This window comes from Stegostoma tigrinum, chromosome 16 (genome assembly GCF_030684315.1).
Source record: "Stegostoma tigrinum isolate sSteTig4 chromosome 16, sSteTig4.hap1, whole genome shotgun sequence".
NCBI lineage: Eukaryota > Metazoa > Chordata > Chondrichthyes > Orectolobiformes > Stegostomatidae > Stegostoma > Stegostoma tigrinum.
This window is the reverse complement of record NC_081369.1, coordinates 8,295,974-8,321,461: the sequence shown is the minus strand read 5'-3', so window position 1 is coordinate 8,321,461 and position 25,488 is coordinate 8,295,974. Positions and strand designations below refer to the sequence as shown.

The 25,488-nt window shown below is 45.3% G+C and overlaps 1 protein-coding gene across 1 annotated transcript in view; it reads right to left on the bottom strand.

Annotated features, from left to right (window-relative positions):
- The window catches only part of e2f4 (E2F transcription factor 4), a 58,481-nt gene extending 35,731 nt beyond the window's left edge, over positions 1-22,750 (bottom strand). Inside the window, exons 1-2 of the mRNA XM_059651588.1 lie at positions 22,555-22,750; positions 2,207-2,316 (exon numbers count right to left, since the gene is read on the bottom strand). Of these exons, the coding sequence (XP_059507571.1) occupies positions 2,207-2,316; positions 22,555-22,671 (227 nt within the window). The 5' untranslated portion in view covers positions 22,672-22,750. The remainder of the gene's footprint in view (positions 1-2,206; positions 2,317-22,554) is intronic.
- Positions 22,751-25,488: the final 2,738 nt, after the last annotated feature.

Genomic DNA, 25,488 nt, shown 5'->3' with positions numbered 1-25,488 from the left:
AAAATGCTCTGTGGCAACTCACAAAGGCTCCTTCAAAAGCACCTTCCAAACCCACAAATTCTATTAGCTAAAACAGCAAGGGTTGCAGATGCATGGCAATACCATCACCTCCAAGTTCCCCTCCAAGTCACTCACCATCCTGACTTGGAAATACATTACTACGCATACATCATCATTCGGTCAAAATCCTGAAACTCGCGAAACTCCCAACTAACAGCACTACATGCCCAGGGCTGCAACAGCATCTGGACACAGCTACAGCTTGTGCCAACTTACAAAGTCAAATAGTCAGCTCATGGCTGCAGTTAAAATTCAGAATGTCCCAATGAACCTGTTTAATTGGTTAGGAGAGAAAGTCTTTTCATCTTGATGCTCAACATTTGTGTCAGTTTTTTATCCTTGCAAAAGGAAAACTGTGGTTAACCAGTTCATTAGAACTTTTTAAAGAGACAATAAGCGTATATAACAGTATATGTCGTGTACTTGGATTTCTAAAAGGCAGCAGTGAAAGTGGCACATCGGAGGTTACTGAATAAAATAAGACATCATGGTATAGGAGCTAATAGATCAGCATGGACTAAGGACTATTTAGCTAAGACAAGGCAAAATGAAGGACAGATGGATCATTTTGGGGTTGGCATGCTGTAATTAATAGGTTGTCACAGGGACCAGAACTTTGTCCGTAACTATTTACAATCTATATCGATGACATGGACAAAGTGACCAAACGCAAATTTGTTAACTTTGCTGATGACAGAAAGGCAACAGAATATCTTATGAGAAGGATACAAGGAGTCTGCAAAGGACCATAGATAGGTTAATGAAGCAGTCAAAAATTTGGCCGATGGGGTGTAATGTGGAAAAGTGAGAGTTTTTCCATTTTCAAAAAAGCATAGAAAAGTAGTTCATTATTTAAATAGAAAGTGACTGCAGAACTCAGAGGAAGACAGGAATTGGGGTGCCCTGTAAATCACAACCTGATAATATGCAGACATAAACAGTGACAAAGTTGGAGAAGCTCCAAGGTTCTGAAGTGGAGTTAAACAGGACAGGAAACAAAGTCCATTTATCTATCTACAAATGCTATCAGGACACAGGGAATGCTGCAGAAACTCAGCAGGTCTGGCAACATCTGTGGAGAGAAAGCAGACTTAACATTTTGAGTCCAGTATGACTTCTTCAAAACGTGATGAGCCTCTCCTACATTCTCAGTCTTTGTTTCAGATTTTCAGTCTTTGCAGTATTTTATTTTATTTGAGTAAGCAGATACAAATGATTGGGAAAGGATTTGGAACTTTGGCTTTTATTGAAAAGGGAAGCTACCACATGTGAAGTACTGTGTACAGTTTTGATGCCCTTGTTGATGATGTTATGTAATTATATCAGAAGCAGTTCAGAGAACGTTCACGTGGCTGATTTCCGAGAATAAGGGGAAAAAAAAAGTCATGCAGTGAGAAAAATGTTGAGTAGGATGAGAACTAAGGGGCACGCTTTAAAAATTAGGCATTTTCCATTTAAGAGAGATGCTTTCTCTCAAGAGGGGCATGAGTAACTTTCTTGCTCAGGACAGTGAGACAGGATCTTACTGAACAGTGGATCAAGCTCATGGGACCAAGTGGCCCACTCCGACTTCTAATTCATATGTATGTATGGTTCACCACTTTAGTCCTACTTACTGGAACTCAGTGATCCAACAAATTTAGTCTTACATATGCTGCTCTGCTCACTTTATTATGAAACAAATTCACACACCTACAAACTGTTGGAAAAAATCCTGTCACATTGGAGAATAATGGGAGTAATTTGAGGTGCTGGAAGGTTGTCATTCTTGCTTTTTTAAAAGTCACTCTGGGGCTAAGAGGGTACCAGGCTCCAGGTAATGAACCATGGCTAACACTGAAACTAATAAACACTGCGAGTGATGAAGGAAGAGCTAAGCAACAGAAATAGCACCAAGCCCTCTTCTCCCTGGTCATTTGTTCAGAGGAAGTAGAAAATCGTTAAAGGGAGGTGGGGTCATCTTCCTAATTGAACAGGAAAATGTAAAATCATGAAGCCCCGAGGAAGTCTGTAGTCTAGACCTGCATGGTGGTGAGACAGGAGGGCAGAGGAAATGGTGCAAGGAGATTAGGGATGAAGAAGCCAACAGAACAGGACGGTATTATTAAATGCCTGCCCAGTCCCTTGGTTTCTCTGACACACTCACTTCCACTGAATGCTGTTTTTTGATTTCTTCTCGATAAGCCCGATTCCCTCCAGGACGTTGGTGATGTCATATATCCGCCGCTTCTGTCGCACGGCCAGAGTATCTGCTGCCTGAACAGAAAACACAATTTATATTGATTGTACTGCACAGTAACAGGTCATTCAGCCTAACGCATGGAGGCTGGTGTTTATGTTCCACACAACAACCTCATCCAACTGCATGAACATATCCTTCTATTCCTTTATCCCTCGTATTTATCTAACTTCCAATTATACCTTTGTGCTTTTGCCTCAATTACACCGTTGGTATCAAGCACCTACAATCCAACCACTCTTTGGGTAAAGACGTCTCTTTTGAATTCATTACTGGAATCTTAATTTTCCTTTATTCTTTCCTGGGTTGCGGGTGTCACTGGAAAAGCCAGTGTTTTCTGTCTATACCTAATTGCTATTGAACAGAGTGGCTTGTGAAGTCATTTCAAATGGCAGTTAACAGTCAACCATAATGCTGTGGGTCTGGATTCAGACCAAGATGTAGACCAGATAAAGACAGCAGATTTCCTTCTCCAAAAGTCATTAGATACCTTACAGATTTCTGCAATAATTCACAATCACTGAATTGGTTCCACCCAGACCAAGAAGTCTTGGTTCAGAACGTACCCTGGCCCTTGAAGAATATAAAGGAAACAGAAAGAACTTGGCAAGCAGAACTGGGAGGAGAATTCCAAAGCATTTTATACATATATTAGGAGCAAGACGGTGGCTGGGGAAAGGTTAAATCCACTCAAGGGTCCTTAATGGATATTTTGCACCGGTTATTCATCAAGAAGAGCAACATGAACGATGTTAAGATTAGGAGGAATATGTTGATATTCTAGAGCATGTCAATATCAAAAAGGTGGTGGCATTGTGTGTCTTGAAAAATATTAAAGTAGATAAGCCAGCAAGGCCTGACAGGATCTACGCCAGCGTACTGAGGGAGGCAAGGAAGCAGATTGCTTGCAGTTCTGAGGGGCAAGATTTTCTCAGACTTGTAAAAGAGTGGACTTAATAGCGATAGTCAGCATGGCTTTATGCAGGCAAGGTCTTGTCTCACAAATGTGATTAAGCTTTTTGAGGAAGTGATGGAAATGATTGATGCGGTAGGGCACAGATGCTGTCTGCATAGACTTAACATGCTTGACATGGTACGCTGATTCAAAAGATTAAGTCAGGTAGGAACTATGGTGAGTTGTTAAGTTACATACAAAATAAACTTAGCCATTCAAGATAAAAAGGTAGTTGGGGAGGGGTATTTTTTGTGACTGGAGGTCTGTGCCCAATGGTGTTCTGTAAGGATCAGTGCTGGGATCTGCATTGTTTGTAATATCGAGTTATAGAAATGTAGAGCATGGAAACAGGCCCTTCTGTTCAAATCATCCATGCCGACCAGATATCTAAAAAAAAAATCTAGTCCCATTGGTCCTCATTTGGCCCATAGGGCTCGAAATACATCCTATTCATATATCTACCAGATGCCTTTTAAGTGTTATAATTGTACCAGCCCCCATCACTCCTTCTGGCAGCTCATTCCAAATACACACCACCCTCTGCATGAAAAAGTTGCCTCTTAGGTTCTTTTTTAATCCTTCCCCTCTCACCTTAAACCTATGCCCTCTAGTTTTGGACTCCCCTACCATGGGAAAAAGACCTCGACTATTCACCCTATCCATGCCTCTCATGATTTTATAGACTTCTCAGCATCCACGCTCCAGGGAAAATAGTTCCAGGTTATTCAGCCTCTCCCAATAGCTCAAAAACCTCCAGCCCAACGCCATCCTTGTAAATCTTTTCTGAACCCTTTCAAGCTTCACAACATCCTTCCTGTAGCAGGGAGGCCAGGACTGCATGCAGTATTCCAAAACTGGCCTAACCAATGTCCTGTACAGCAGCAACATGACCTCGCAACTCCTTTACTCGATGCACTGACCAATAAAGGCAAGCATATCAAATGCCTTGTTCACTACCTGTGACTCCACTTCCAAGGAATTATGAACCTGCACTCCAAGGTCTCCTTGTTCAGCAGAATTCCCCAGGACCTTACCATTAAGTGTATAAGTCCTGCCCTGATCTGCCTTTCCAAAATGCAACACCTCACATTTATCTAAATTAAACTCTACCTGACACTCCTCAGACATGTAAATAATTTGGATGAAAATGCAGGTAATCTAGTTTCTTTTTAAGTTGACGGATGACATGAAAGCATGGCTAGCAAGGAAGATTGTCAAAGGGTACAGCAGGATATAGTGGGAAAGTTGAGCAGAGAAATGGCAGATGGAGTTTAATCCAGACAAGTGTGAGGCGATGCATTTTGGGAGATCAAATGCAAAAGAAAAGTATACAGTAAATAGGAGAACCCAGAGGAGCTCTGATATACAGAGCGGTGTTGGGTGTAAGTCCTTAGCCTCCTCTAAATGGTAATACAAGTGGGTAAAGTGGCAAGAAAGGTGTATGGATGCTTGCCTTCATCAGTCAGGACATGGAGTATAAAAGTTGGCAAGTCATATTTGCGGCAGTATAAAACTTTAGTTAGGCCACATTTGGAGCATCGTGTGAAGTTCTGCTTGTCACACTACAGGAACGACATGGAGGCTTCGGAGGGGGTGCAAAAGAGGTTTACCAGGATGTTCCCTGCACTGGAATGTATTGGCCATAAGGAGAGGTTGGTCAAACTTTGGACTGTTTTTGCTGGATTGTCAGAGAATGAGGGGGCGACCCGTTTGAGGTTTATAAAATTATGGGAGGCATGGATTGGGTGGAAATGTCAAATACCAGGGTCACAGGTTTAAGGTCAGAGGGGAATAGCTTAAAGATGATGAGGAAGGCAGATTTTATTTAAAATACAGAGGGTAATAGGTGCCTGGAACACACTGTCAGGGGAGGTAGCAGAAGCAGCATTTAAGAGACACAGATTGACACATTTACAGGCAAGGAATCGAGGAATGCAGACCATGTGCAAGCAGATGGGTTTAGTTCAGAATGACATCATGGTCAGCACAGACATGATGGGCCATCGGGCCTGTTCCTGCACTATACTCTTCCATAAAGCTCTATGTAGTAGATGACAGGTACGTATAACCATCTCTGAATAGGTTGAATAGAATATATCTTACACAGTGGTCAGTACTGAAACTAGCTTTATAGTTCCAGATACGGAAACTGAACTTAAATTTGAGCAGCTGCCATGGTGAGACTCGAATGCAAGATCCTACAGTGCCCCCCTGGATTATCAGCCCAGTGATATTACCATCCCTATTTGTTAGTTATTTGCAACTATCTTAAAATTAGTGCCGATAGTTCTGGTCTTCTCCAAAAAGTAGAATGCCTCCTGATATCCACCCAAACCAAAACCTTCATTATCTTAAAGGCTTCTAACATTTCAGCCCTCAGACTTCTTCCGAGGCCACACAATCCCAGCCAGATCAATCTTCCCTCTCAGTATGATCTCTTAGCTCTGGTATTAATCTAGTAAAGCTTTTTCCACACTTTCTCCACCCTCTCATACTTCAAAATGCTAATCCAAGGAAGCCCTGGGATAACCAATATTTGATACAGGTTTAACGTAACTGTTCCGCTTTTCAATTCTACCCCGATAAATTATAATTAAGCTGTACTGTTTTGAGTGATGCATGCGGACATACTCCCCTGGATTTCCTCTGTTCCTCCATTACATTTTTCAAGAAATGTGGCTTCCCATTGCTTCAACCAAAGATATAGCTCCTCACATTTGTCACTCTTGAAATTAATTTGCCAATGGCATAGCTCATCCTGCAAGTTGTTAACCATCCTTACACAGTTCTCTGCATTAATTACCCTGCCCAGAAACTTGGTGCATCTGGAAAACTTTGATGCTGCCCTGCCGATTCCAGAGACCCAGCCACAAATGAAAGTGGTGAACAGCTGCAATTGTAGCAACGATCCATGTGCAGCACTCTCTTTCACTTTCTGCCACTAGTGTAATCACAATTTCCCTGTCAGTTTGTTATCCATTCTGGAACTTGTTCTCCTTACTCCTTCAGCTTCATGAAGACTAAGTTAAGTGTTAGGAAGATGGGACTTTACTCACTTTCGCCCTCAGTCTTATCCTGTGCATAGCCTTGTCAGGGGCAGTGCGGTTCAGGACCAAGTGAGGCCTGCTCTATCTGGAACCAACAATCAATTGCCTCAGTAAAGGCAGGTTAATGGGCTGCCCACTACGGCCACTAGATGAGGTGGCCAATCACTAGTCTGGGCAGAGTAAGTCTGAGGAGGGTAGCAGCTGACCTCAGTGCTCGAGAGCACTTCTAGTCATCTGTATCCAGTGATCCGTTTACGTGTAGGGCAAGAGATTGCAAACAGCCTGGGTAGATAAGGAGACCGTAATCGTGCCGAGAACAATCACTTGGCTGACATACGAGGGGGCAGCCAGTGTCCATATGTAAGCCAACCAGCTGATGGGGCCTACTCAAGTAAAGGGCAGAGCCAAAGTAGAGAACACGTGTGGCTTTCATTCCCCACACACCCCTTTTCTCCCACTAGCCGAACCAGAAATGGTTGAGAGGTTGAGAGTGATATCATCTGGTAACTCTCCAAGTTTTGTGTCAGAAGGCTGTGAGCTCAAGTCCCAGTGTTACTGTCACCTGGCCAACATTTATTGATCAACTACCATCAGACTGGTCGAAGGACCAAGAAACAGACGGCTCAGATTCAAGTGATTTGGCAAATCAAACAAGGGTGACAAGAGGAGTTAGGGTCAGGATGCACTGCCTGAGACCATGGTGGAGAGAGGTTCAATCAAGACACTTAAAGGGGAACTGGATCATTATCAGGGAAGGATAAAAATGCAGGGCTACTGCAAATAAGCGGTAGAGTAGCACAAAATGAACTGTTCTTCAGATTGCCAGTGTGAATATGATAGGTAAAATGGCGGGGAAGGGAGAGCCTAGTTATATTATCGGTAGATTATTAATACAGAAAGTCAGCTAATACTCTGGGGTCATTCTTGAATCCTGGTACGGCAGATTACAGAATTCAATAATAAATATATCTGGAATTGAGAAACTGCTCGTGACCATGAAACCATTGTCGGAAAAACCTGTCTGGTTCACTACTATCCCACAGGGAAGGAAGTCTGCCATCTTCATTTGTTCTTGCCTACATGCGACTCCAGACCTAGACAATGTGGTTGACTCTCAACTTCCCTCTGAAATGGCCTAGCGAGCCATTCAGTTGTACTAATCATCACAAAGACTCTTCAAGGACAATTAGGGACGGGCAATAAATGCTAGCCAGCCAGCAACGCCCATGTCCTGAAAATGAACTTTAAAAATAGCCTGGCTTTGTATAAAATTGTACTGAAATTAAATAAGGGAACAAACTTAAAAGCTTGCCATCTGAAAGCACAAAGCGCTCAAAATATGGTGGTCGAAATTATTGTGCAAATTGAGGTAAAGGGATATGAACTCATAACCATTAGGGAAACATGGTTACAAGGAGATCAAAGCTGGGAACTTAACATTCAGGGATATTTCACCTTTCCGAGAGACAGTAGGGATAGAAAAGGCAATGAGGTAGGACTAGTAATAACAAATGAAATGAGGACAGTGTGAGAGATAACCTAGGCTCAGATGATGTAGAGTCCATTTGGGCAGAGGTTAGAAAAAACAGCAAGGGAAAAAGCATTGGTCGTAGTATACAGACCCAAGCAGTAATCACTGTGGGAAACGTTATAAATCAACAAAGATTAGCACGGAAAAAGAATAAAGCAACAATTATGGGTGGCTTTAATCTTCATGTTGATTGGGTTAATCAAATTGGAAAGAGCAGCTATACATTGAATTCATAGGCTCAATGGTATGAGTTTCCAAGAGCAATATCTCCAGGAGCCAAACAGGGAGCAGACTATCTCGGATCTGGTAATGGGTAGTGAGGCAGGTTTAATCAATGACCTCGGAAGCAGTGATCCTAACATGATGGCATTTAATATGCAATTTGACAGTGAGAAACTTCGGTCAGAAACAACTGTTTATGTTAAAGGAAGGAAATTACAATGAAAGGAAGACAGAGTTAGATGAAAAGAAACGGGCACACAGATTAGTAGGAATGACAGTAGGCAAGCAGTGGCAGAGGTAATTCATGACCGTCAGCAAAAATACATCCCAGTAAGGGGAAAAGATTCTAAGAGAGGGTCAAACCAATAATGACTGACCAAGGAAATTAAACAGTGTGTGAAGTTGAAAGAAAAACCATTCAAGGAGGCCAAAAGTCAGAGTTAGCCCCAATGATTAGGGTAAATCGAGAATACAGCAAGGGAGGACAAAAATGGTAATGAAGAGAAAATAAATGACAAAAGCAAACTAGCGAGGAATATAAAATAGACAATAATAATAGGTAAAAAGGAAGAGAGAGGTCTAAGTGAACGCAGGTCCCTTAGAAAATGAATCTGGGGAGACAGTTTTGAGGAACAAGGAAATGGCAGAGGAGTTAAACATATTTTGAATCAGTCTTTATGGCGGAAGATACTTCAAACATTCTATCAATACTAAAAAATATGGGGGATGAATTAGTACCATTTCAATCACTAGAGAAGCAGCAATTTGACAAACTAATGGGGGCTAAAGGCAGATAAGACCCCCGGCCCTGCTGGCTTGCACCCGAAGATCCTTAAAAGAAGTAGTTACAGAGACAGTGGATGCATTTGTTGTAATTTTCCAAAAATCTTTGGATATGCAGACAACAGGGGATTGGAAAACTGCTAATGTAACACCCCTACTCAAAAAGGGAGGGAAAATGTGGGTAAATACAGACATTCTACTCTAAGATCTATTGTTGGAAAGGTACAGGAATGAATTAAGGAAATAATGGCAGAATATTTGGAAAATCATAATCCAAGAATCAGCACGGCTTCATTAAAGGGAAATCGTGTCTGACTAACTGTTTAGAATTTTTTGAGGTCTCAGTCAGAGAGTGGACAGAGGGAAACCAGACGTGTTGTATTTGGACTTCCAGAAGACATTCAACAAGGTACCTCACAAAAGATCAAGTCAGAAGAGCCCACGGTGTTGGATGTAGTATATTGGTGTGGATGGAAAACGGCCTCATGAGCAGGAAACAGCAAGTGAAATTCCACAGGGATCAGTGTTGGGATTGCAACTGTTTACCAATTTTAAGTGAGGAAGGAAGTGAATGCTCTGAAACCAACTTTTGGAATTTCTCCTCTTCAAGGGTGGAGTCTTTGGAACTACTTACACCAGAACTGCGAGAGTAGGGTCCTTGTGGATATTTGAGGCTGAGATAGATAGATTCTTGATCAGTTGGGGAATCAAGGGTTGTGAGAAAAGGGCAGGAAAGTGGATGCAAGGAATGTTGAATCAGCCATGATACTACTGAACGATTGAGCAGGCTGAAGGGGTCAACAGCTTTCTTCTGTTCCTACTACTTATGGTCTTACATACCTGGTGAATACTACATTGTTTGCTGTGTGCAAATAGTTCCAAGCTAAATAACGGGCTAGGAGGTTGACAAGGAGCCAGTAAGCCATGAGATCAGACTGAACACAGCCACTCTGGTGAACTGGGGGACCTTGATGTAACTGTATCAGTTCCAAAGGATTTTACTGTCAATGGAAAACACCTGCTGTAAATCCCCACCCACATGCCAAAATAGAAGCTCAAATAAGCATCAGAAACTGACAAAAAACAAAACACTGAAGAAAGCAGAAAGTGACTTGACTCCACAGAGTCCTCTGCTGCTTGGGGAAAATCCCAGACACCATCTGGGTCAAAAAGGAATGAAATGACTGTACCCTTGCTCACTGTTCCTGCTGTAAGATTCACATGCTTCAGTGGAGTTGTGAGGGGTTGCTGCTGACTGACAACCTGATGCAGCAGGAGACAGAGCACCAAACAGCAGATCGATGTCTCAAAATGGCAGACAGCAGGAGAAACACACCAGCTCCATCAGCTTCTAGAATGGGTAGGAGCTATGATAAAGGAAATTCCCGAGAGCAACCTGGTCTTGACTCTTGGCAACAACTATCTCCATACACCTCATTTCTGATTCTAAAGGCATATGTTCCTTTTGACTTAAGAAGCCCAAGCTACTTGATTATAGAGGGCACCACAGCGGTGGTCCATATTTACAGTATCATCCAGACGGCAACGCAGTTCATGATTGTTTCCTTTCCACTGACCCCTGCCACCCAACCCTGCCTCTAGTATGTTGATAAGATTGCTGACTGAGAGAGCTTGCTGTACATCAACTGATTGCCAAGTTTGCTAAATTACAACAGTTACCATACTTCAGAAGCACTTGGCTGGTTGATAAAGTGCTTTTGAATGTCCTGAGACAATGTAAAGGTGCTACATAAATGTGAGTTCATCTTTCTTTTTCACATCTCCATGTGACACCATACAGAGCAGCAGGTGACTGCCCCATCAAGGAAACATTCATCACCTTTAATGCTGGGAGAGTAAGATATCAGGATCCCTCTCCCGAGAAACTGAGAGTCGCCCCCCACGCTGGGGCAGGACATTTTCCATAACATTCTTGCCCTCAAAACCTGGCCAAATTATCCCACTCAAACTACCAGCATAACCAGGGATTCACTGGGCTCTTCACGTTTATTCCCTGCTTCACATTCAGACCAATCTGCAGGATCAAAGTCAAGTAGATAAGAAGCCATTTGGACCATTCTACCTGTGTCAGCTCAATCAAAGAGCTATTCCACGAGTTACATTCTACTGTCCTTTCCCAATGGGCTTAGAAAATTTCCTTTGAGTAATTACCCAATTCACTTTAGAAGAGATCATTGAATCGGCTCTCAATTATTTCAGATTGTCCAGTTACCGTGTACTATAGGGTGCAAAGCTAATATTTCCCTTTTACAACAGAAACAGAGATTGTTGAAAAAGCTCAGCCGGTCTGGGGCAACATCTGTGGAGAGAAATCAGAGTTAGTGTTTTGGGTCGAGTGCCCCTTCCTCAGAGCAGTTCTGAAAAAGGGTCACTCGACCTTAAACATTAACTCTGATTTCTCTCTACAAATGCTGCCAGACCTGCTGAGCTTTTCCAGTAATTTCTCTTTTTGTTTCTGATTTACAGCATCCACAGTTCTTTTGGTTTTTATCTGCCCTCTAGTTTCTTTTAACTACATCTTAAATCTGTATCCCTCTGACTGTCAACCCTTCTGCTACTGGAAACAGTTGCTCTTCAGTTACTGTTGAAACTCCTCAAACTTTTAGGCATCTCTACTTAAACCTCCCCTTCACCTTTTCTCCTTTAAGGAGAACAATCTCATTTCCTAGAGTGTTCCAACATTGCTAGAATTATCACACAGATGCGGGAAATCAATTAATCTCCTCTGCATCCTTTCTAAGGCCTTGAAATTCTCTTCAACATGTGGTGCCCAGAATTAGCCACAATACTTCAATTAGTGCCAAACCAGTCAGATTAACTTCCTTCTTTTTGAACTCTACTAATCAAGCCATGTGCTTTTCAAAACTTGTAACAGTGAAATAGTTCAGTAGCTTTAAGATTTCTTAGGTGGAGATTCAATGCGTTTAATCCAGCAGGCAACACCACGTTACTGGCGCAGTACCACAATAGTTTTATTTGGCTGAGGAAGCAGTTGTTGTTAAGGTTGAGATTAAAAGTTATTGAGGAGTTTCAGGTAGTGCAGCTGAGAGTAGATATAAGCAGGGCTGACTCTTCAGGGCAGGAGGTGTGTATGGGTGACGGGTTGCATCATCTTTGGGTCCAAGCCTCAAGTGGTTGAGGGTTATTCAGATAATGGGAGGTTGAAACCTGGCACTGTACCGATCAGGTCTGTTACCAGATTGCAACTGATGATGTTTACAATCAATCAGGGGGTGCAGGATGTATCAATTTATAAGGTACAGAGCACAATCCAGTTTGAGTTACAGGCTGCCAGGTGAGCAGGTTTTTTTGTTGCCCTGTGACAGTGAGAATGCTTTGTTAGCACACACACACAAACACTGATCACTGCTCCCAGATGTCAGCAGAAAGGACTGGCTCACTAAACAATGCCACCCATCAGGGTTGATCTCGTATCCAGTTGTTTGCAGCTCAGAGGAAACATCGGGGGAACCAAAGTCAACTTCAGTGTCAGCTGCTCTGCCTCAGGCAGGATCTCAAACTAACCAGCAGCCCAGCAATGCCCACTGAATGCATGTGGATACCATACAGGTAAAGGGGCTTTTTGTGCTTTTATATCAACGAATACAACACACACTAACACTGATCACTGCTCCCAGATGTCAGCAGAAAGGACTGGCTCACTAAACAATGCCAGTTTCAGAAGAATTCACTCCCTTGTCAGTTCAAAGTGCTTCCTTTCCAAATACTAATGTCAAATGGTCTGGAATTCTGGGAATTTCCCCGCAGTATCCAAACACAGGAGTGCCACTACAGTCAGGTTGGGAACTTAATATCACTTTTACAAGAATTATTCCACGGGATGTGGGCATGGTCAGTGATTGTTGCCCACCCCTAATTACCCATTGAATTGAGTGGCTTACTGAGCCATTTCTGAGGGTAATTAAAAGTCAAGCTCATCATTGAGGATCTGGAGTCCATGTAGATCAGACAGAGGACAGATGGCAGATTTCCTTCCAAAAAGGACATGAGTGAACCAGCTGGGTTATAACAACAATTGATGATAATTTCCTTTTCACAATAACTGGGGCTAGTATTTCAATTCCAAATTTATTAACTGAATTTAAATTCCACCAGCTGATATGCTAGGACCTGAATCCATATTACCAGATCACGGTCTTGGTCTAAGACTTGATAGTCCAATGCCACCACAATCAGGCCACCATCTCCTCACTGCAATACTCCCTCCTTGTTACTGTGCCTTGTCCAGACAGATCCCTCACCCAATAACCTACACTCCTAGCCTCACTTATGGGTCCAGACCCTTCCAGCAACAGCCCCATCCCTTTGGCCTAGTTGTTCCAATCTCCCCATTTTCCCTGGGGTACCAGCGCCCCTTCCTTGGGAGCTAGCTCATTGCTGTAACATTCTGAAAACTGAGTGACTTCTGGGCTTGTCTTATATCAGTCACTACATATTTGTCTATGTGACAGCAAGCACTTCATCTGCTGCTAGAATGCAGGTGCAGCACTGTAACATGGTCTAATGCAGATCCACCTCTGACCCTAAATCTTTCAGTCTGCAAAGGTTACGAACAGTCACCAATTTTAACTCTTTGGTTGATGTTAGAATGTCTTTTTAAATAGCTAATTTTTAAAGTTCCTACTTTATTCAATTATTTTGAACACTGTAGTCTGAGGACTGTTAGGAGGTACACACATTACTGATTCTGATGGAATCGTAGTTGGATCAAACACAAAGTACAAATATGTCATCTCACCTCTCTCATTATCCAGGTATGCATGTCTGGGAGCTAGTTACAGCAGGGGTCCCAGTGTAAGAGTGAAATTAATATTTCACAATACAGCAAACTGTTTCCAATGAATTAAGTTAGTTCACTGGTCAAAAGACAGAGCTTTCCTTCTATACTCAAATTGGATATCAAAATTTTTAATAGTTCTTCCACTCAAAGTAATTGACTCTTTCTTTCTGTGGTCTTGGAAGCATTTTTAAAGCACTATCTGCTCTGCAGCCTCCAGCACATACAAGTTAGAAGGTGGAGAAGACCACTCGGCCCAGAGCCTGCTCCGAGATTCAACATGATCATTGCTCAACTGATCACTCCACACTCCTACACTTCTGACAAAATTTCACTCAACCCCCACTTTACTTATCAATAATCTATTTTGGACATACAAATATTCAAGGATTCAGCTTTGACTGCATTTTGAGCAATGGAACTCCAAACACTTAACTCTGGAAATAAACCTCATCCGTTTTAAACGGAAGACCCCTTATATTTAAACAGTAAGCCTTAGTTCTATATTCTGCTTCAAAAGGAAGAATCCTTTCCACATTCATCCTGCCAATATCCATCATGGTCTTCTATGTTTCAATCAACTCACTTCTGACACTTCTAATCTCCTGTGGGATATAAACCTCATCTGTTCAACCTCTCCTCAGAAAATACCCTGTGCATTCTGGCTATTGATCTAGCAAACCTCTCCTGAACTGCTGCCAACACATTTCCATCTCTCCATTCAGCAAGATCTTCAGCCTGCACTCAGTTTTGCAGACATTGCCTCACCCTGTCGAAGCAAAACATGGCTTCCCTACTTTTGTATTCAATCCTCTTTCAATCAACTAAAGCACTGATTAACTTTGCCAATTACTTGCTGTACCTGCGAATGAACCTTTTCCAGTTCACATATGAGGACACAAAGATCATTCTGCTTCTCTCAGGCACGGAAATCTCCTAACTGCATCTTTTTCAAAAATTCTTGTGGCCTGATTCTGCCCCTTCAGCAGGGCACCATCTCGACAGTAGTGGCTTTATGTGCATCATTAGCATTTGGCTCTTCACAGATTGCTTCTCATTCTCTGCATCCTGGGGATTTGACAGATTACTTCTGGACCTGGTTCAAAATTCACCACCCAGCAATATGCCATCAACCAGGGAACCCCTTTCAGGGAAAGAGGCTGGAAGTGCAGGATTCCTCACACAACACTCCTACTGGGATCTTCCTAACCAGCACGAAAACATGACAGAGATCCTATTACAAATAGCAGGCTGTCACTTCAGAGAAAGGATCACCTTCCCAGCAGGTGAAAGGTCACTTTTAATTTCAGCTTTTGCAATATGAATCTTCCATATCTTAAAAAACCTTTAAAAATATGGCACTGCCAATAGCGGGGAGATGATAAGAAGTTTCATGTCATTGGATTATTTATCTAGGGACCCAGGCAATGCTCTCGCGTCTTGAGCTCAAAAATTTAAATAATAAATCTGGAATTGAAAGCCATTCTTAGTCATGGTGGTGATGAAACTATTATCCATTGAAACAAAAAAAGCCCATGAATATCTTTTAGAGAAGGAAATCGGTTATCCTCACCTGTTCTGGCCTAGATGCAAAATGTAGTTGACTCTTAATTACACCCTGAAATGGCCAGTGATGGCTACTTCGCACCAAAGGGGGAAATCGCGCGGACTTGGAACATTGCTGGAGACTTTCCAATTATAAAAGAACCACATTTTCTGCTTGTTCCTGACTATCTGCCTAACCGAAAGAACAACGTACCCTTTCTCCGATGTTACAGCAGTGGGTGACAGGCCAGACCCGTCTTTACTCATTTCCAGAGCCAAATGGAGCAGGCTATCAACCACAACTTATTCAGTAAGGAATGAGTCACAACCGATCTCCATCTAGCAACTGTACTCATTAACCAGTGAAACTTCACCCAATGAGAGGAGGTGGAGAGCATATCAGAAGAGAAATGAGACTCCCTGCTGAACCACTGGTCTCTACGTCATAACGAATTGCTGTTTTTAATGAAATTTCTCTCTAGAAAACCACACTTATACATAAGTGATGATTTTTAGAGTGGAGAGGCTTAAGTAGGAATCACTTTGCAAGCAAAGAAGAAAAAGCCACTGAGTGGTTGGTCAGTTTTTAGATTAGCTTCCCTACAGTGTGGAAACAGGCCCTTTGGCCCAACAAGTCCACACTGCCCCTTGCAGCATCCCACCCAGACGCACCCCCCTATAATTCACACACCCCTGAACACTGCGGGCAATTTAGCATGGCCAATCCACCTAGCCTGCACATCTTTGGACTGTGGGAGGAAACCGGAGTACCCGGAGGAAACTCATGCAGACATGGGGAGAAGGTGCAAACTCTGCACAGACAGCCGCCCGAGGCTGGAATCGAACCTGGGTCCCTGGCGCTGTGAAGCTGCAGTGCTAACCACTGAGCCACCGTGTCATCCTTTGTTGGTACAGGGAGGAATTCCAGCTAATCTGTCTCTGTATATTGACCAGAAGTCTCCCACATCCACTCAAAGGACTGGCACAGATAGGCAAAGTTTTATGTGCAAAACTCCGTCAAGGAATAGCACCCCCGGCAGTACTGCACAAGAGCATCTATACCACAGGCCTCTGGGACAGGGCTTCATTAAAAGTTAAAAGATGGTTACAATACCAGCAACTAGTCAACAATGTAGAAAATTGATAGCTATGTCTTGCTCACAAAAAACCATGACAAATCCAACCTGAACAAGCATTGCCCTAACAATCTACTCTTGCTTATCAGCATGATGGAAGGGGTCAAGGGTGTTACTAAGTAGCAGTGCAAGGAAAAAACTTGCCCACTATTCCTCAGTTTGAGTTCCACCAAGGTCATTCAGTTTCTAACCTCATATCAGTCTTGTTCCGCATATGGGCAAAAGGACTAAATTCAATGTGAGGTGAGAATAACCACCTTATGACATCAAGGCAGCATTTGATTGAGTACGGTATTAAGGAAATCTTGTAAGACTGGGAATCAGAGGGCATCTCACTGGTCGGAGACACACCAGAAGATGGCTGTGGTTATTCAAGGTCAATCATCTTGGCCAAAGGACATAAATGCTGGAGTTTCTCAGGGAGCGTCCTCAGTCCAACAATACTTGGCTGTGTTAGCAACTTCTTTTTATCATGGAGGTCAGAAGTGGTGATGTTCACTGAAGATTGCATAATGTTCAGCATCATTTGCGACACTCAGATACCGAAGGAATCAGGCCTGGGCTGATAAGTGACAAGTAACAGCCATGCCAGACAGCAATGACCATTTCCAACTAAAGAGAAGCTAACTGTCGTCCTATGATATTCAATCTATTCCCACTAACAGAGGGTAGCAGTGAAAGGATGTGTTTCGGAATTGGGGGGCTGTGACTAGTGGCGTGCCTCAAGGCTCAGTGTTGGGACCTTCGCCATTTGTAATATATATAAATGATTTGGAGGAAAATATAATTAGTCTGATTAGTAAGTTTGCCATTGACACAAAAGTTGGTGGAATTGCATATAGAGATGACGACCGTCAAAAGATACAACAGGATATAGAACAGTTGGACAGAGAGATGACAGATGGAGTTTAATCCAGAAAAATGTGAGGTAATGCACTGCAGATGGTCTTATCCAGACGGAAAATGGGAGAACTCTTAAGAGTCATGATAGGCAGAGGGATCTGGGCGTATAGGTACACAGGTCACTGAAAGTGACAACACAGGTGGAGAAGGTAGTCAACAAGGCATATGGCATGCTTGCCTACATTGGCCGGGGCACCGAGTTTAAAAATTAGCAGGTAATGTTGCAGCTTGATAGAATCTTAGGCCGCATTTGGAATAGTGTGTTCAAATCTGGTCATCACATTACCAGAAGGATATGATGGCATTGGAGAGGGTACAGAAAAGATTTACCAGGATGTTGCCTGGTACAGAGGGCATTAGCTATGAGGAAAGGTTGGACAAACTTGGGTTGTTCACACTAGAATGATGAAGGTTGAGGCCGACCTGATAGAAGTCTACAAGACTATAAAGACATGGACAGAGTGGACAGTCAGAAGCTTTCTCCCCAGGGTGGAAGAGTCAGTTATCGGTGACATAGGTTTAAGGTGCAAGGGGCAAGGTTTACAGGTGGTGTACAAGGCAAGGTTTTCTTCTACACAGAGGGTGATGGGTGCCTGGAACTTGCTGCCGGGGGAGGTAGTGGAAGCAGATAGGACAGTGACTTTTAAAGGGCGTCTTGACTAATACATGAATAGGATGCAAATAGAGGGATATGGTCCCCAGAACAATAGGGAGCTTTAGTTGTGATGGGCAGCATGTCGGTGCAGGCTTAGAGCACCAAACAGCCTGTTCCTGTGTTGTAATTTTCTTTGTTCTAACCCTAACCTTGAGTGTTCCCATTGACCAGAAATTGAACTGAAGCCGCCAGATAAACACTGTGGCACAGCCAGTCAGAATTCAGCAAGTAACTCACCTCCAATTTCCCTGAAACCTATCCACCATCTACAAGACACAAGCCAGGGCTGAGATGGAATACTCTCCACTTTTCCTTGATGACTGCAGCTCCAACAAAGCTCAAGGAAACTGACACCATACAAGACAATAAAACGACCACGTGAAAGAGTTCGGCAAGATTTACAAGAATGTTGTCAGGGTTGGAAGGTTTGAGATATCGGGAGAGGCTGAATAGGCTGGTGCCATTTTCCCTGGAGTGTTGAAGTCTGAGGGCTGACCTTGTAGAGGTTTATAAAATCATGGGGGCTGCAAAAATGAGATGAATAGTCAAGGTCTTTTCGCCAGGGTAGGGAGTTCGAAACTAGAAGGCACAGGTTTAAATTGGGATGGAAAAGATTTAAAAGGGATCTGAGGGGTAATTTTTCATGCAGAGGGTGAAACATCTATGGAATGAGCTGCCAGAGGAGGTGGTGGAAGCTGGTACAATTACAACATTTAAAAGGCATCTGGATGGGTATACAAAAAGGAAGGGTTTAGAGGGATATGGGCCAAATGTTGGCAAATAGTACTATATGAATTTAGGACATCTGGCAGGCACAGATGATTTGGACAGAAGGGTCTGTTTCCATGCTGTATGACTATGATCAAATAAGTATCTGGATGGTTACAGGAATAGTAAGGGTTCACAGGGATATGGGCCAAATGGAACTCGGTCAGATTGGATATGTGGTCAGCGCGGACGAGTTAGACCAAAGGGTTTATTTCTGTGCTGGATGACTCTGACTCTAAATCAGCCAAGATTCCTGCCTGTGTTCAGCCACCCATGCTAGCTCACTCTCACGTGTGAGAAACTCTACCCCTTGTTTTTGAGCAAATCAGAATCTCATGAGGAGTCTGAGGAAGGAGAAAGGGTCCTTCTCAGACAATCAACATGCTTTGTGCTGCAAAATCCATGGTGGATATCCATTTAGCCTCATCAGTCAGAACAACATGTAAGGAAATATAAACTGCTGAACAAACTGGCGTACCATACTTTTGAGCTAAATCTCGGTGAGCAGGCAAGAATTTTCTGCTACCTCATTCACGGGTTGTGCCAGCCACGAAGGGCCACATGGGAGTGAACAGGAAGTAAACATTGCAGGGAGATCGGACATCAGTAAGCCGCTTAGTCAAAGAAACTCCACCTCTGCAAGGAAGAAAATGCCGTGCTGAAGCAATTACAGAAATCCTACACTGCAGATAATTCACCTTTAATTAAGGGGTTCACAATGTTAACAGAAGTTACAATGGGTTCCAAGGGTCAAAGGTGAAGGAATGCTCAGGATATCATGAATGAATTGAGCTATTCTGTGCCCCATGAACCCATGACACCCCTTAATACTCTTTCACCTTTGACCCAGCAAGGCCATTTTCACTTCCTGTTGGGATATTATGAATGGAACAAAGCTCCCTGACTGGAGGCAAGACTGCAGTAGGCCATGGGTTACATCTCTAATGTTCCATTGCAGAGTAGAAAGCACAAAGATATAGCTGCATCCTCTGGCATTCCACAGGGGGCACACTGTACCAAACTATCCACAGATAACAGCTGGAATCTCATCAAAAATATGCCTCACTGAGGATAACACAGACAGGCTGTCACTAACAACAGCTTTGTTTTAGAATGATTGTAACACCAGAGACACAGGCAGGAAGAGGGAGGTGGGGGTGGGAACTGGGGCTATATATTGACAGATTCTCCAAACTGTGGACCAAACCTTCAAAGTCTCCACCCACCCCAGCCTCCAGGAATGACTGACAGGGGAATTCCCCAATCAGCTAGACTAGCTGCGAGCAATGTTCTCCCTCGATGTAGCCTTGCCGTTTTGTCCCTCACCGAGAGTGGAGAATCCTTTCGCATACTGCAGTGACCTGTTCCTAAAACCTGGGTGACATGCACTCTAATGGGACGGTATGAGATGGCTTATTGAACTGTGGGAGGAATCACGGCACAACGAGACGCTGACAGAGTCAGTAGTGGAAAGCCTCGGGATCCGAGTATCACAGTGCCACACTGGCAGGTGCTGCAGCCGGCAGGCTGACAGCAGCAACCGAAGGTCTGACCAACCACTGAACAGCTGAAACCACAAACCCATGACCAAAACCCAGGCCCAAGGAGAGGACACATGGTGACGGATAGCACTGGACTGGCTCAGTCACAGTTTCTTTAACTAAGTGGCCAAAGGTCAAGATCAATCATGAATCCAGCAGCAGCCTAAATCAAGAAGGACTTAAATAGGTTCACATCTTCTCCAAGATAGCAGCAATGGGAACTTTCTGATGCCAATGGGGTACTTCTCCCACCGTTTTCCTGAGCTCCACCCGAGATCTCAATCTGAAGCCGCACCCACCCTCTGCAATGTTAACACAAGGGAACAACTGTTATCTGTTAGCCCAGACTGATGGCAAGCTATTCGACAGTGTGAGCAGCATTTTAGAATTGCATGTCTTAATTAGATCTCTTCCATGTATCCCTTTCCCTCACAGGACACCCAGAGCGGTGACTGAAGCAAATACTTTAGGGCTGTCCTAACTGAGATGCAGTGGCTCAGCGCAGGATTAAACCCCTGACCTTTGGTTAACTGTGTGTGGCACTCAACAATGCACCTAGCTACTGAACCAGAGTGACCATGTGTGCTGTTGAACAGATTCCAGCATTGTCTCGGACTTTGCCAAACAGTGCTGCAAAACAAAGCTTTACCTGTGCGACTGCAGGAACAGTTATTACCCAGCGAATTTCAACAGTGACTCAGTGTGAATGGTCCCCGTAGCCACAGCAATGAATTCAGCAATAGGACACCTGCACACTTGATAGGGCTCCTCGGTCCTCTAGTACAATGTCATATAAAAGACAATATTCACCCTTACTGCCAATAATGAGAGAGAGGGGGAGACACCCGCACACACACAGTGGCAGAGAGGGACAGAGGGCTGTTGGGGGAGGGAGAACAGAGGTTGGGGGGGAAACAAATAAGTTCAGAGGTTGGGGGGGGTTAAAGGAAGGAGGGCTCAGGCAGAGGGGGGTGGCTGAGTGTGAACCGGGAGGGTGGCGGTGTTGAGGGACAGCAGGGGGTGGGGAACTGGGAGGTGGTGGTGGTGACATTGAGGGAGAGGTGGGGGGGCGTCAGAAGGAAATGTCAGGGGGTTGTCAAAGGGAAATGTGGGGGGGGTGGTCAGTGGAGAATGTGGTCAGTGAGAGGGGTGGTCAGTGGAGGAGGTGGGCGGCTTGGTCAGTGGGAAACATGGGGGGGGGGAGGTCAGAGGGGAATGTGAGGGGAGTGTGGTCAGTTGGGGAGGTGATCAGTGGGGACTGTGGCAGGGGAGTGGTCAGGGGGAATGTGGGGGGTGTAGTCAGTGGGGGAGGGAGAATGGTGAGTGGGAAATATGGCAGGGGACTGTGGCAAGGGAGTGGTCAGTTGGGGGGGTGGTCAGGGTGAATGTGGCAGGGGGTGGTCAGTGGGGAATGTGGGAGGCGGAATGGTCAGTGGGGGGGTGATCAGTGGGGAATGGTCAGTGGTGGGGCGGTCGGTAGGGAATGTGGCAGCGGGGTGATCAGTGGGGAATGTGGAATCGGAGTGGTCAGTGGGGGGTGGTCGGTAGGGAATGTGGCAGGGGAGTGGTCAGTGGGGAAGTTGGCAGCGGAGTGGTCAGTGGGGAAGGTGGCAGGGGAGTGGTCAGTGGAGGGTGGTCAGTGGGGAAGGTGGCAGGGGAGTGGTCAGTGGGGAAGGTGGCAGGGGAGTGGTCAGTGGGGGTGTGGTCAGTGGGGAAGGTGGCAGGGGAGTGGTCAGTGGGGAGCAGTCAGTGGGGAAGGTGGCAGAGGAGGGGTCAGTGGGGGGGTGGTCAGTGGGGAAGGTGGCGGGGAGGGGTCAGTGGGGAATGTGGCAGGGGAGTGGTCAGTGGGGAATGTGGCGGGGAGGGGTCAGTGGGGGGGTGGTCAGTGGGGAAGGTGGCAGGGGAGGGGTCAGTGGGGAATGTGGCGGGGAGGGGTCAGTGGGGGGGTGGTCAGTGGGGAATGTAGGGGGGTGGGGTAGCTGAGTAGGACGATACCAATGTGAATGATGGTGGGGGGTGGAAGCGGACGCGCTGCACCGGGAGGTTGAGCACGTGCTCTCCCGCAAACCCCCCTCCCCCCCGACCCCCAACCAAGGCCGCGCGGTGTCTCCGGTTTCGGAGGGGGGGGGGGGTTGTTCGGTGTCCAGCTGCCCCTCCCCTTTTAACACCCCCCCCCCGAAAAAAAATCGCTCCTCATTCCTCTCCCAGAGCCGGCGGAGTGTGTGTGTGTGTGTGTGTGCCGGCCTTTCGGTGCTCCTTACCCCCCCGGGGGGGGGGGGTGAATCCAACCCCACCCCCAGGGGCCGTGTACCCGCCCCCCCCCCCCGGATTAAACCCCCGCTCCCCTCACCACTTTCAGGTCGAGCACCCCGTCCTTGGCCTCCTGCAGCAGGGACACGAACTTGGTGGTGAGGAGTCCCAGGCTCTTCTCATGCCTGCTCGGAGTCTGCGGTAAGGCCTCGGCCATCTTCACCAACACACTCACTTTATTTCCTCACTCACTCACTCCCTCCCTCCCTCTATCCTTCTCTCTGTCTCTCTCGGTCGGTAGCCGTTAGCAGCGCGCAGCACGCCGGGACTGATTTGAACTGGGAGCAAACAGCAACACCCCCCCCCCCCGCCCCAACAAACAACCTCAAACCGGGCCCCGGCCAGGGACCGTCCTCAAACCTCCACCCTCTCCGCAAAGCGCAGACAGCCCCGGCCAGGGACCGTCCTCAAACCTCCACCCTCTCCGCAAAGCGCAGACAGCCCCGGCCAGGGACCGTCCTCAAACCTCCACCCTCTCCGCAAAGCGCAGACAGCCCCGGCCAGGGACCGTCCTCAAACCTCCACCCTCTCCGCAAAGCGCAGACAGCCCCGGCCAGGGACCGTCCTCAAACCTCCACCCTCTCCGCAAAGCGCAGACAGTCTCTTTCCCCCTCCCCCCCCCCCCCAATTCCAGGTCCCATCCAGGGAGCATCCTCAAACTGCCACCCTCTCTGCAAGCTGTCAACTGTCCCAGATCCCAGCAAGGGAGCGTCCTCAAACCCCACCCGTCCCCGCAAAGAGCAAACTGGCCCCCCCACCAGGGAGTGCCCCTAAACTGCCTCCCTCTGCGCAAAGCTCGAACAGCATGCCCCAGCCAGGGAGCATCCTCAAACAGTTGCCATCAAATGCAGTGGGCAAACAGCACCGACCACACCAAGGGACTGTTCTCAAATTGCCTCTCTCCCGGCAAAGTGCAAACAGGAGTACCAGTGAAGGAGTATCATCAAAACACCACACTTCCAGCAAAGCACAAACTGTGGCTCTCAGGCAGCATCTGCAAACTGCCACTTTGCCCACATGTCACAAAACCACCCAAGGAACATCTGCAAATCACTGAAATATCAAGAAATGCAAAACTTCCTGCTGCCTACCTCGGGGACCGTGTATTAAAAACATGCTCCCCAGAAACCACAAACCTGCCTGCCTTAGGAAGTGCCTTTAAACCCACACTCCTTCTGCAACCCTCCCATACCCTCCATAAAGTTTGGAACATTGGGGTGGGGTTAGGAAGCCATCTTCAACATCCAAGTTTGAAGGCTGTGAAATATTGATATGAAATAGGAATTGAGACCTGAGGTTTATCAGTCCTGATCTCATTGAAAGGCAGGGTAAGCTTGTGGTGCCAAATGTCTTCCTCCTGCTCCTTTTCCTTGTTTTTGAACAACAATGTTCCGAATGAAAGAAGATTTCGGCTCAGCTGCCCAAACCCCTCCACCAATCTCCCTCCAAGGTCTTCTGCCAACCACCTTCATTCCACATTTGTCATGTTTTGGGGAGGTGGTGGCTTCATTCTATCGTCACTGGTAATCCAAAGACCTGTGTTAAAGCATTGTGAAGCGTGGGTTCAAGTCTCATGTCAGATGGTGAATTTTTAGTTCTGTGACTAAATCAAAAACTAGTCTAATAGTAATTATGAAACCACTAGCAATTGTCATCAAAAACCATCAGGTCCTAAAATGGCCTTAAAAAATGAAAATCTGCCACTAGTATGACCTGAATGCCATTCGAACTTTGCTTGTAGCCATAGTAGCCTCTCAATTGTATCAAACTGCTACAAAGCCTAAAAGAAAGGAATAAAAACAAAAGCATTGACCAAGCGTCGGAAACAATAATAATACCCACAGCCCTGTTGTCCCGAAAAAGTCCTCCTTATTAACAGATCTAGCAACTTAAAACTGCAAATGAAGTGCTATCAATCATCATCAGCTGAACTGTATTTAACCAGAATCTGTTATCTAATGGCCCAGTGTGTCCCCCACTGTACTATTGCCAAACAACTCCATAATCAAACCTGGTTCAATGAGGAGTACAGGTGGACATGTCTAGAACCAGTACCAGGCATACCTCAAAATGATATGTTAACCTGGTCAAACTACAACACAGGACAACTTGCAGGCTAAACAGCAATAGAGAGAGCTAAGGATCCCACAACCCAATGAATCATAGCTAAATGTTGCAGTCCTACCCTATGCAGTCATGAGCAACATGGACAATTAAACAACTGAAAAGAGAAGGATCCACAAATTGTCTGTGATGGAGGTGCCTTCCACGTTAAATCAAAAGACAAGATAGAATTACTGTCAACCATGTTTAGCCAGAAGACCTGAGTGGATGATCCATCTCAGCCTCCTCCTGAAATCCTGAATATTACAGATTCCAGGCTTTAGTCAGTGCACTCCATGCGGTATCAAGGTACAGTTGGAGATGTTGGACACTGTGAAGATCATGGACCTTGACAATATTCCAGCAATGTTACCACAGACTTGCTCTGCTATGTTCCTAAACATGCTGCCCTTGTACAGTTACAACATTGGCATCGTCCCAATAATGTGGAAAATTGCCTGTGCCTGTCCTGTGCACAAAAGCACAGGACAATCCTACCTGGCCAATTACCACCTCAGCAAACTGTTGGAAGCTTCTGTCTGTCATGTTATTAAGTGACACTTAAGTCAACGATAACCTGCCACTACCAACATCCTTGTGGTTACCATTGATGAGAAGCTGAACTGGACTAGCTGTAGAAATGGAAAAAGAACTGCAGATGCTGGAGTCGGAGCGAATACAGTGTGGAGCTGGAGGAACACAGCAGGTCAGGCAGCATCAGAGGAACAGGAAAGATCCTGATGAAGGGTGTAAACCCAAAATGCCGACTTTCCTGCTCATCTGATGCTGCCTGACTTGCTGCGTTCCTTCAGCTCCACATGTATTGACTAACAGTAGAATTGCTATGTCAACAAGAAGTGGTCAGAGACTA